This window comes from Prionailurus bengalensis, chromosome X, assembly GCF_016509475.1.
Source record: "Prionailurus bengalensis isolate Pbe53 chromosome X, Fcat_Pben_1.1_paternal_pri, whole genome shotgun sequence".
Lineage (NCBI taxonomy): Eukaryota > Metazoa > Chordata > Mammalia > Carnivora > Felidae > Prionailurus > Prionailurus bengalensis.
This window is the reverse complement of record NC_057361.1, coordinates 18484390-18497314: the sequence shown is the minus strand read 5'-3', so window position 1 is coordinate 18497314 and position 12925 is coordinate 18484390. Positions and strand designations below refer to the sequence as shown.

Sequence of the window (12925 nt, the reverse complement as noted above, 5' to 3'; positions counted from 1 at the left end):
GAGAAGAGATACAAGTATGAAAGCTACTACCTTGGCCAACATGTGCAATGTGAGACAGAGAAACATGGAGGCAGAGAGATGTAGTCAGAGAGAGCCAGCGAGCTCAAGATGGCAGTACATGTGAGCCAGGGATCTACAGGAAGTGGGGAGGGATGCTGAAATAGGTTTATATGCTGTGTGTACCCAGGGGAGCAGTCGAGTAGAGCCAAGAACCGCACATTCTCAAGCACATGCAAACAGTCTTGAATTTGGAACAGGGAAGGTCAGGAGACAGTTTGACAAAAGCACTTCCCTATCTTCTTTTCCATGGAACAATTTAAAACGAAAATGTGAAATGAAGCAAGAGTGAAGGTACCAAAGCAAAGTGAGCTGTGTGCAGAGCTGTTGAGACCTACAAGGAAAAGCCACCAGAGACCTTACCCACAGGCTACAAGCACACAGGCAGAGATGAGAAGGGAGACAGAGAGAGGGCAGTGCCTGAGTAAAGGGCCCCCACAGGGGGTTTGGGCTCCTTAGAATCTTCCTCCCCTACAGTGATAGCCAGGAACACTTTGTTTCTCCATTGCATTAACTAAAATTTCTCCCATTTGCTCAGCACCCATGTTCCTGCTATCCTCTTCCAGAAGAGTGAAAGCCCCAAGTAAAGGAAACCACTAATCATCTTTGAACCTGCAGCTACTACTCCAGCACATGACACATCATGGGTTCTGAAACTGTTTGTGGAATTGAATTTGCTGAAGTGCTGCTCGCATGGAAATGCAGTGAAGTGCATTCAGGAAGGACAGAAAGAGCACATACCCCAGGGGCTACGCCCTAGTTGGGGGCCCCCAAGAGCAGACCCTGACGCAAGGACTGGAGTACAAGCAGTTCATCTTGCAAGTGAAAGAAACATTAAACACCAGGAAGGGACTGGGGAAGTGAGCAGAGCAAGGCAGGCTGTCAGTAAAAGTTCTTGAGCCAGTTGCCCATGTGAGCAAGCCGAGCTTACCCCATTGGGGGAACTCTGGAAGCCCATGTTGAACACATACTTGAGGGAGGAGCGGGCTGCACCACATACACAGCAACTCCCATCAGTCATTGGGTGTGCTCCTTCCCCAGACCACTGGACCCTCTCTGTATGAGTGGCACGGCAGGTTCCAATAGTAAGAGAAAGTTCTTGGGGAAAGTGCAGGTGCCTGCAGCTGGAGGTCAGACAGATGTGCAATGAAATGGTAATGGCACAGCACTGGGCCTCCCACCACCACCCCAGGGCTCAGCAGGTGTGAGGTGACCCAGGAATTTGCATCTCTAATGACCTCTCCCCTCTCTACCAGGAAGGACAAAGGTGAATCACCAAAGACAACTATCAGCCTGGAGATAACACCAGAGTAATCCAGGCAACAAACTTCACTAACTATCCTGTATTCACTAACTACTATTTGTTTCCCATATATTTACCTTCCCACAATCTGCTGCCCTTGGAAGTCTAAAACCTCTTTCCTTTTTCATTTCTCTGCAAATTTAGTGTTCTTTGTTAAAGATGCTACCTATGTAAGCCAGGGCTCTAAGCCACCTCTATGAGTTATTCATTATTCTGAGTTCCTCTAAGGTATGTATGAGATACACATGTTAATAAACTTCAGTTTGATTGTCTTTTGTTAATCTATCCTTTGTTACAGGGGGCCCAGTCAAGTAGTTAGAAGGGTAGAAGGAAAGACCATTTTTCCTCCCCAACAGAGACAAAGCCAAAGAGGTGAGATACACTTTTGTTTGGCCCTCTGTAGGAAAACTCTTCTTACTTGCTCAAAGCCTGTGCCTGGGAGTCACATGCCAGCAATGGGGCCATGTAGTATACTTCCAGGAACCCTCTGCACCTACTATGGCCAAGGTTAAGGCCACTCACAGCATCCTAAGGAGACTGCCTTCCTAGGTGTTCCATCTAGGTCTTTTTCTTGATGGGTGGCCAGGCAAACACAGGTCCCAGGAGCAAAGAGCACAAACAAGTATCTCAGAAAGGATCCAGCCTTTGGATACAGAATTCAAACTAGGTGGGGACCAGCTGAAGTGAGGAAGCTGCTCCTCCTGATCTGACACAGACCTTGCCAGCAGAAGCCCTGCTCCTGCCACTAGAGCAGCCAAAGGCAGTGCTGCATCCCTTCCTGCCAGGCCTCAGAATCGCTATGTAGTGACCTTGAGATCTTCATACTCTGTTCTGAAAAGGCAAATCTTCCAGAAGACACCCCCCAACATAATTTGTATCACCTTACTTACACTCATTCCACATCTATGATAACTGAAAAAATAACAGGCTTCCTGTCCTTTGCTGCTAGTTTACAGTTAAAGCATATGCTTGCAGGAAACAGAATCCTGAAGAAAAATTGGTGCTTATTTCATGATGTTAAATTTCCAGTTGAAACCTACATTGTCAGTTTCACAACACTAAACCACTCATGACCCCTTAAGAGATGAGAAGGGAAAGGCAGGGAGACTGAGATAACAAATTTACCTTTCACAGGGGCAGAAGCACCCTCGTTTATCTTTTACAGTGATCACCCCTAGTGAAGAACACGACAAAGTCACATCCCCACACTTCCATTTGGAAACCAGGGTCAATTCCACACAACTCAAGGTGTTAGGCCTCAACCCACTGCAGGTATCTAGGCCCTCCCCATTCAGGAGGCCAGGTACTAGGGAATGCTTAGGTCAACACCCAATATAGGAGGTGCTGCCATTTGCTGCGGTCCAGAGCTTCATGGTGAGAGAAAGAAAAGCCTCTCCCACTTGCAAATCAGAACATTCTTCCAGCTTTCCCAATGGGTTGCCAAGTGACTCAGCATTGGCCCAGTGTGGGCACTATTATTGATGAGAAATCTTCCGCCTGGGTGATATACTGCATACAACACATGCCCAAAGAACAGTGCCAAGTCATACCAGGAAGAGCAGGCAAATTATTCACCTCCACTTTGAACGCAGGCGAATCCCGTCTTAATGCAGAGGCTATCCAATATCAGAAAGACAAAGCCCTAAAATCTTCAGAGATTTCCATCTAAGATTCAAGGAATTAGTAGGCAGAACCTCTCCTTTCTTGTTGACTATTAAAAGGCAATCAAATTGAGGACAGCAGAGGAAAAGGGCAAGGAAAAAAATAATTTTTCAAAAACAACCCCAGAGCAGAAAGCTGCATAAATGCCTTCGGCTTCCTAAAATGTTGTCTTTGTGAGTCTATGAGCTCCTCCCAGAGGTCATTTCCAAAACTGCATGTTCATTTAATTTAGCAAAAGAAAATCTGCATCTTCTGGGGTCCAGGGCCTGACATGTTTTGGAGAACTGCTGAAAATTCTTGGAAAACATTCCCTCTTTATTGCCTTTTATTAAAGGAACATCCCTGAACTCTGAAATGACATACTCAGGGAGCCTGGTGAGATCCAGGAGGAAAATTCTCTTTGATATTTCTACCTGTCAAGGAACTAGTTGAGTTCCTGGCAGGTTGAACTCAGCTCAAAGAAAGCAGAGTGTTCAAAGAGTACTTTTAGAAGAAAAAATGACAGCTCTCATAGAAATAAAATAGAAGACTGGAGAGCAACTCAGGGGCAAACAAGAACATGCTAATACTAGAAGAATTGAGAATAATGTGCCTTCAAGAAGGACCCATGGGCCATTTGCCTAGAAGACCCAACTATAAGGTGCCTACTGCTTTATGCAACTCAGAAAATCTCCCCCTGAGGCAACCAGTCATACTTCCCAAAGAAGTCACTGCGGTCCCCAGAACATTCCTCTGGTATCTATCCATTCATAACACACACTCATCCCTCATAACTCCACCCTGCCCTCCATACAGGTGACCCTGGGTCCATGAAGGGTCAGGCTAGGATCAAGAGTCCCCAGTGCTCTGAGTTCTCAACTGCCCAGTGCAAGACAAATTGTGTTCCAGATATCACAAGCTGGCCCAGAAAATGAAGCCTTCAAAAAACAACAATATGTTGGTGCCAAAAGTTTCATCTACCATCTGGAAAACTTCTCATCAACAGCCCGCATGCTCCTGCCTTCATCAGCTTGTGCCTTACATGACTTAAGACAGCTTTGACAGATTCTCAAAGGGAAAAAATCCAACCTAACCTTTGTCTTCTTCCAACACCTGCCACCCTCGGCCACCCAAGTTGTTTCTTCACTGTAAACACTGAACAGCCTTTTCACGTCTATGGACAAAAATATCTATGGCAATGTTTATCCATTTCAGGAGTAGTAAACCTCTAGAAAACACCCTTGCTAAACCTCTGCACATTCTCATTTCAATAAGGCTAAGCATTCCACGAACGCTACCCTCTTTGGGTTTGTTTGTTTAATAGGCTTTATTTTTTTAGAGCAGGCTTAGGTTCACAGTAAAACTGAAAAGAAAACACAGAGATTTCCAAAGAAACCCAACCCCGACACATGCATAGCCTCTCCCATTAACAATATTCCCCAAAAAACTGGGACTTCTGTTACAATCAATGAACCTGCACTGATACATCATTACCACCCAGAATCCATAGGCTCTGTTAGGATTCACTCCTGGTGTTGCCCTTCCTATGGGTGTGGACAAATGTATGACAACATGTATCCACCATTATAGTATCATATGGAGTAGTTTCACTGCCCTATCTTCTCCCTCTGTTTTGTGACCATAGGGCAAAAATATCTGTTCTCGCATGACTCAGAATGTCTCTCAGCCATGTTACCCAGGCCTGTCTAGCACTAAAAATCACCAGGGAGACTGGCTAAAACCACAAATGTTCAAACTGCACCCTCAATCCACTAAATCAAACCTTTCAGGGGAGGGGCCCAGAAAGCTAAAGAGCATTTAGGCATCCCAGGGGATTACTGTCATTAGCAAAGTTTCAAAATACATCTATAAAAAAGAAGTGCTCCTAGTTCAGAGTCTCTCAGACACAGAGAAGCATCCATTAAGAATGTAGCAAGGGGGCGCCTGGGTGGCGCAGTCAGTTAAGCGTCCGACTTCAACAAGGTCACGATCTCGCGGTCCGGGAGTTCGAGCCCCGCGTCGGGCTCTGGGCTGATGGCTCAGAGCCTGGAGCCTGTTTCCGATTCTGTGTCTCCCTCTCTCTCTGCCCCTCCCCCGTTCATGCTCTGTCTCTCTCTGTCCCAAAAATAAATAAACGTTGAAAAAAAATTAAAAAAAAAAAGAATGTAGCAAGTATTCCCTACCCACCTGAGCTCCAGCTCCATCCCAACACCTAGAATTGAAGATGAGTCTGATTATTTGTTTTTTTCAGCAGCATGGCTGCTAATACATCTCTCAATTATTCCTTTCTCTTGTTGCACAAGGCCCACTGAATGTCCACTTCTATTAAACATTTTTGTATTCCGACACAATGCTCTACCAGCGGTCTGCAGTTTATAAGCATGCTATTTGGATCATCAGAGCAAAGTGATGGGTTAGGAAGTAGACCTGCTTGGTTACAGGGAAAGATTTTCCAGAGGACATTTGCACACACTGTGCACAGAGCAGAAGGACACACAGCCAGTATGGGTTTTTCTTCTTTGTGCCTTGAGGGCTCTTCTGCCAGCTGCTCCCCATGGTTCCCCATTGCTCTGCACTCTGCCACAGCCAATGATGGTTTGTGGCAAAATTCGCTAGGCAGCAGGCCATGTGGCTCTTAGAAATAGCAATTAAGAGAGAAGGCAAGGCTGCATTACAAGGTGTTTGAAATGCAGTTTGAGAAAAGAAAAAGGCATATCTTATTTTCTCTTACCCCCTAGTGATGAAATCTATGTATTCATCCCAAAACAGACACCTAACTCTGGGGTCATTCAGAGTCAAGAGCTCAGTCAATATAAAAAACCAAGTACAGAAGAGGTGCCTAGGTGGCTCAGTCAGATAAGCATCTAAGTTCAGCCCAGGTCATGATCCTGCGCTCTGAGTTCGAGCCTCCCGTCGGGTTCTATGCTGACAGCTCAGAGCCTGGACCCTGCTTCGGATTCTATCTCCCTCTCTTTCTAACCTTCCCCCATTCACACCCACTTTCTCTCTCTCTCTCAAAAATAAATGAATATTTCACTGAGGAGGGCACTTGTTGGGATGAGATTGGGTGTTGTATATAAGGGATGAACCATGGGAATCTACCCCAAAACCAAGAGCACATTGTATACACTGTATGTTAGCCAATTTGACAATAAATTATATTTAGAAAATAATTTAAAAAATAAAATTACAGTGTAAGCAAAAATAAAAATAATAAAATAGATAAATGAACATTAAAAATTTTTTTAATCAAGTACACAATACTGAGCATAAAAATCCATTAAATCAAAAGTCATATTTTTTTTATCAAAAGAATCCTTACCTTTTCTTTGGCTTTCCTTTTTGTCCCTGCATCCATCCACTCATTTTCTTTCTCCAGCATGTCAATAAAGGCCCAGCGAACACCCTCAATCAATTCCTCCATCTATAAGGAAATACCCAAAGAGACAGGTCAAAACTAAGAAGTTACAAACAAGGTTTTCTTTTAATGTTTATTCATTTTTGAGAGAGACAGAACATGAGCAGGGGAGGGGCAGAGAGAGAGGGAGACACAGAATCCAGAGCAGGCTTCAGGCTCTGAGCTGTCAGCACACAGCCTAACGTGGGACTGGAACCCTTGAACAGTGAGATCATGACCTAAGCCGAAGTTGGACACTTAAGCAACTGAGCCACCTAGGTGCCCTCAAACAAGGTTTTCTGAGCCATGAGAAATAGTTCAGGGCCATACATGCTGGGAAAGAGGTTCCTTTCAGCTTGACTCCAAATTCTGGCAACATTTCTTTCTCCAGGAAAATGCCTTTTTCCCCCCCAACTAGAAGATAAAGAAACATTCCTTTGCAGAGGACAATTTGATGATCCAGTTGTAAAATGATTATATGGGGAAAGGAATTCACCAAAGGTCACTAATAACTGACCTCCCTATACCTAAAATTAAGCTATCCTTATCAAGGTGGCAACTAATTTCAATAGTTAATAAGGATTTGAGAAAGACAAGCAAAGGCATGGACTGTATATTTCAGGTGGGTATTGCAGAAAAAAAGTGAGCAAACAGCTGAAAGAGATACTGTAAACAGGGAAACGGGGATGAAGAGCCAGCACCCCAAGGCACACTTCCCCAGTATAAATCAGACTTATGTCAGGACCCTAGTTCTTCCCAAATTTAATGCCAGTGGTCAAACCAAATGCTTGGCTGTTCTCTATAATCCTCCTACTCTCTTCTCTATTCCCGTGCAGCTTAGAAAAGTCTTAGGTTATTTCAAATATAAAATGGTAGGTCTAAAAGGGGCTGCTACATAAAAGCAGTCTTCTGAAAAACCTATTCTAAAATGTTTCAACAGTGGAACCACATACCCACACTGATGGTGTGTTTGACCTGGCTTTTCTTCCTATGTTCATGGGTCAGCAGGGAGAACTAGGGAAAGGAAAATTCTCACACTTGCCTTCAGAGGCCCACACAGAGTGGTCTGGGGAGGCCTTGCCTGTTTATGGATACAAACCCCGCAAAATTCCATTCTCTTGCAGAGATGCTTTGATTTTCTTGATAGGATATTCAAGAAAGGATCAATACTAGGTTTGGCACCAGAATTAAAATTTTTATTTGAGATTATGGGGTTGTAAATCCATTTTTAGCATTAATGTTAGAAGGAAAGTTTAGATGTTTCCTTGGTTCTATAATGAATTGTTGGCACAAAGCTCAAAATAATTTTTTTTTCTGTTTAATAAGTTTTCAGCTATGTTTTCAGTTCAATAACAGTTGTAGGGAACCAGAACTGTAAATCAGTAGGCTGGGTTCCATCGTATGTAAATAAGAACAAACAGCAGATGGAAGGGGGTGGGGGGGAATTTCACAGCTATTTCTTACCAACTTAGTAAAAACATTAAGGGAAATCTCAACTTGGGATTGGGGCATGACTAAAAACACGAAATAACAGGAGAGCTGAGGCCCTTTAAAATCATAAAATCAATGGTTCTCAACCTTGTCTACACACTGAGATCTCTGGGGGGAGCTTTAAACAATGCTGAGGGTGAGAAGTCAGGATGCTAATGTCACTGTTCCAGTGTGCAGCCTAGGTTGAGAGTTCCAAAAGCCCCCCAAATGATGGTAATTTACAGCCAGCATGGAGACCCACTGGTCTAGGGGAAGCCACTCATTTTATGGATAAAGAAAATAAGAGTCAAGAGAGTCCATGATCTGATCCAGCTCTTATAGCTAAGGAGGTTCAGAGCCAAGACGCAACCACAGAGCTAAATGACAGCTGTGAGCTCAGAACTTCTAGGAGCAACAGAGGTGTGCCTCATAAATGAGAGGAAAATGCCAGGGAAGTAAAAGTTAACCAACAGAGAGATGCAGAAGTCACTATTTTAAACAGAAAGTCCACACAAGGAGGATGTTAAAATGACAAGTAAATCTCCAGCGACTGGATTTTTCGCCTGTGCAGTCACCAGCACCCGTAAGTCTTTACGACCCCATCACATAACAATGCACATCAACCTTCCCATCATCTTCACATAAAAGAAGAAATAATATCTTCCCAAATTAACTAAGGAGGGGGAAATCAGAGTGGGGACAAGTGGGTAAATTGAGAAACACTCAGTGACCAAATTAATGGAACCGGGTGATTAACTTTATGTGGGGAGGTGAGCAAGGGGGCAGAGTCAGATTACTTCCCAGGCTTCAGGCAAGGGCAACTAGGTGAATGTTGCTGCCATTTTATAAGTCTGGGGATGCTGGAAAAGAAAGAGGGCTGGAGACAAAAGCCACACTTCAGGAGGATAAAAGGTGCATGGGAAGTAGAGACAGCAAGTCTGAACAACTCAATCAAGGAGTTTGTCTACTATCAGGGAGCAAGAATTCCTGACCACTTCAAGGGTCCTTCTAGCTGGACTAAGAATCAAACTGACATGAGACAGCTTAAAAGGAGAAAATCAAATTTAATAGTGTATGTACAGGGAATCCCCAAAGATGTGGAAATTCCAAAGACAGGCAAGATGAGGTACATACATGTCATCCTGACTCCCATCCTGTCAGGGAAAGAGTCCCAATTAAGATTCTTCTGTGTGGTTAAGGGAGAGACAAAAATTTCATATTTCAAATTTCCTTCATATAAAAATTATCTCTGATAATAACCCTTATTCAGGGAAAGACTCCCAATTAAGATTCTTCTGTGTGGTTAAGGGAGAGACAAAAATTTCTCTGGAGCCTATAGGGTCTCAAATGCCTTCAGCTCAAAATAATTTTCATACCAAAGTAACCCACCTTGGGGCAGTCTGCCCTTGGCCTCTACACTGAGACAGACAGAAAGCAAAGATAAGGCAGAGGTGGATGTGGGGTTAAGAGAGGAGTCTGAAGGTCTGGGGCTTGGGTTGTATGCATATGTTTGTTGCTACTGCTACTGCTTCTGTTGCAGTTGCTGACCATGTGAGAGATTTAAGTGTGTTTAAATGTCAATGGAAATGCAACAATAAGAACACAACCAAACTGACTTTAAAATGAAATGAAGACAGGGGCGCCTGGGTGGCACAGTTGGTTAAGCGTCCGACTTCAGCCAGGTCACGATCTCGCGGTCCGTGAGTTCGAGCCCTGCATCAGGCTCTGGGCTGATGGCTCAGAGCCTGGAGCCTGTTTCTGATTCTGTGTCTCCTTCTCTCTCTGCCCCTCCCCCGTTCATGCTCTGTCTCTCTCTGACCCAAAAATAAATAAACGTTGAAAAAAAATTAAAAAAAAATGAGATGAAGACATTAACAGACACCTCCCTAAAGAAGATATACACATATGACACCTGGGTGGCTCCATCGGTTGGGTGTCCAACTCTTGATTTTGGCTCAGGTTTATGGGATCAAGCCCTGCATCAGGCTCCACCCTGACAACATGGATCCTGCTTGGGATTCTCTCTCTCCCTCTACCCTTTCCCTCATTCTCAGACTCTCTCTCTCTCTCCCCCCCCCTTAAAATAATTAAACATTAAAAAAGGAAGATAGGGCTCCCTGGGTGGCTCAGTCAGTTGGGCACCGGACTTCAGCTCAGGTCATGATCTCCCGGTTCATGAGTTCAAGCCCCACATCGGGCTCTCTGCTGACAGCGCAGGGCCTGGAGCCTGTTTTGGATTCTGTGTCTCCTTCTCTCTGTCCCTCCCTCAAAAATAAACATTAATGGGGTTGAAAACAGACTAGAATCACTTTCCATAGAGATAAAGGAAGTTAAAGCTACTGAGAATGAAATAAAAAATGCTATAACTGAGCTGCAATCTCGAATGTATGCCAAAGTGGATGGATGAGGCAGAGCAGAGAATGAGTGCTATTGGGGACAAATTTATGGAAAAAAATGAAGCAAAAAAAAAAAACAGGGAGACTAAGGCAAAAGAGCATGATTTAAGAATTAGAGAAATCAGTGACTCATTAAAAAGGAACAACATCAGAATCATAGGGGTTCCAGAAGATGAAGAGAGAGAAAAAGGGGTAGAAGGGTTATGTGAGCAAATCATAGCGGAAAACTTTCCTAACCTGGAGAAAGACAAAGACATCAAAATCCAAGAAGCACAGAGGACTCCCATTAGATTCAACAAAAATAGACCATCAACAAGGCATATATCATAGTCAGATTCACAAAATACTCAGGCAAGGAAAGAATCGTGAAAACAGCATGGGAAAAAAAAGTCCTCAACCAACAAGTTAAGACAGATCAGGTTTGCAGCAGACCTATCCACAGAAACTTGGCAAGCCAGAAAGGAATGGCAGGATGTATTCAATGTACTGAATTGGAAAAATATGCAGCCAAGAAGTCTTTATCCAACAAGGCTGTCATTCAAAATACAAGGAGAAATTTAAAGTTTCCCAAACAAAAATTAAAGAACTTTGTGACCACTACACCAGCCCTGAAAGAAATTTCAAGGGGGACTCTCTGAGAGGAGAAAGGATGAAGAAAAAAAAAAGACCAAAAGCAATGAAGACTAGAAAGGACAAGGGAATATCACCAGAAACTCCAACTCTACAAGCAACATAATGGCAATAAATTCCTATCTTTCAGTACTCACTCTAAATGTCAATGGACTAAATGCTCCAATCAAAAGACACAGGGTAACAGAATAGATAAGAAAACAAGATCCATCTATATACTGTTTACGAGACACCCACTTTAGACCTAAAGACACATTCAGATTGAAAGTAAAGGGATGGAGAACCATGTGCCATTCTAATGGTCAACAAAAGAAAGCCAGAGAAGCCATACTTATATCAGACAATCTAGATTTTAAAATAAAGACTGTAACGAGATGAAGAAGGGCATTATATCATAATTAAGGGGTCTATCAACCAAGACCTAAAAATTGTAAACATTTATGCTCCAAATGCACCCAAATATACAAATCAATTAATCACAAACATAAAGAAACTCATTGATAATAATGCCATAATAGGAGGGGACTTCAACACCCCACTTACAACAACGGACAGATCATCTAAACAGAGAATCAACAAGGAAACAAGGGCTTTGAATGACACAATGGACTGGATAGACTCAACAGATATATTCAGAATATTTCATCCTAAAGCAGTGGAATATACATTCTTCTCCAGTACACATGGAACATTCTCCAGAATAGATCACACACTGGGACACAAATCAGCCTCAACAAGTACAAAAAGATCAAGATCATACCATGAATATTTTCAGACCACAATGCTATGAAACTTAAAATCAACCACAAGAAAAAATTTGGAAAGGTAACAAATACTTGGAGACTAAAGAACATCCTAAAAAGAATGAATGGGCTTACCAAGAAGTTAAAGAGGAAATTAAAAAGTACATGGAAGCCAATGGAAATGGTAACACCACAGCCCAAAACCTCTGGGACGCAGCAACGGCAGTCATAAGAGGAAAGGAAATAGCAATCCAGGCCTTCCTAAAGAAGGAAGAAAGGTCTCAGATACACAACCTAACCTTACACCTTAAAGAGCTGGAAAAAGAACAGCAACTAAAACCCAAAACCAGCAGAAGACAGGAAATAATAAAGATTAGAGCAGAAATCAACGCTATCAAAACCAAAACAAAACAAAACAGTAGAACAAATCAATGAAACCAGAAGCTGGTTCTCTGAAAGAGTTAACAAAATTGATAAACCACTAGCCAGTTTTGTCAAAAAGAAAAAGGAAAGGACCCAAATAAATAAAATCAAGAATGAAAGAGGAGAAGGGCACCTGGGTGGCTCAGTCGGTTGAGTGCCCGACTTTGGCTCAGGTCATGATCTCACTGTTCGTGAGTTCGAGCCCTGCATCAGGCTATGTGCTGATGCCTTTGAGTCTGGAGCCTGCTTCAGATTCTATGTCTCCCTCCCTCTCTGCCCCTCTGCCGCTGACACTCTGACTCTCTCTCTCTCTCAAAAATAAACAAACATTAAAAAAAAAGTTAAAAAAAAGAATTAAATAGGAGAGATCACAACCAACACAGCATAAATAAAAACAATAAGAGAATATTATGAGCAATTATATGCCAATAAAATGGGCAATCTGGAAGAAATGGACAAATTCCTAGAAACATATACCCTACCAAAACTGAAACAGGAAGAAATAGAAAATTTGAACAGACCCATAACCAGTAAGGAAATCGAATTAGTAATCAAAAACCTGCCAAAAAAACAAGAGTCCAGGGCCAGATGGCTTCCAGGGGAATTCTACCAAACATTTAAGGAAGAGTTAACACCTATTCTCTTGAAGCTGTTCCAAAAATTAGAAAAGGAAGGAAAACTTCCAAACTCTTTCTATGAAGCCAGCATTACCTTGATTCTAAATCCAAAGACCCCACTAAAAAGGAAAACTATAAAAAAAAAAATAAAAAAATAAAAAATAAATAAATAAAAAGGAAAACTATAGACCAATTATCCTGATGAACATGGATGCAAAACTCCTCAACAAGATATTAGCCAACCAGAT

The 12925-nt window shown here is 42.6% G+C and overlaps 1 protein-coding gene across 1 annotated transcript in view; it reads right to left on the bottom strand.

Annotated features, from left to right (window-relative positions):
* The window catches only part of PHEX (phosphate regulating endopeptidase homolog X-linked), a 245623-nt gene that overhangs the window by 120176 nt on the left and 112522 nt on the right, over positions 1-12925 (bottom strand). Inside the window, exon 12 of the mRNA XM_043570128.1 lies at positions 6324-6425. Within this exon, the coding sequence (XP_043426063.1) occupies positions 6324-6425 (102 nt within the window). The remainder of the gene's footprint in view (positions 1-6323; positions 6426-12925) is intronic.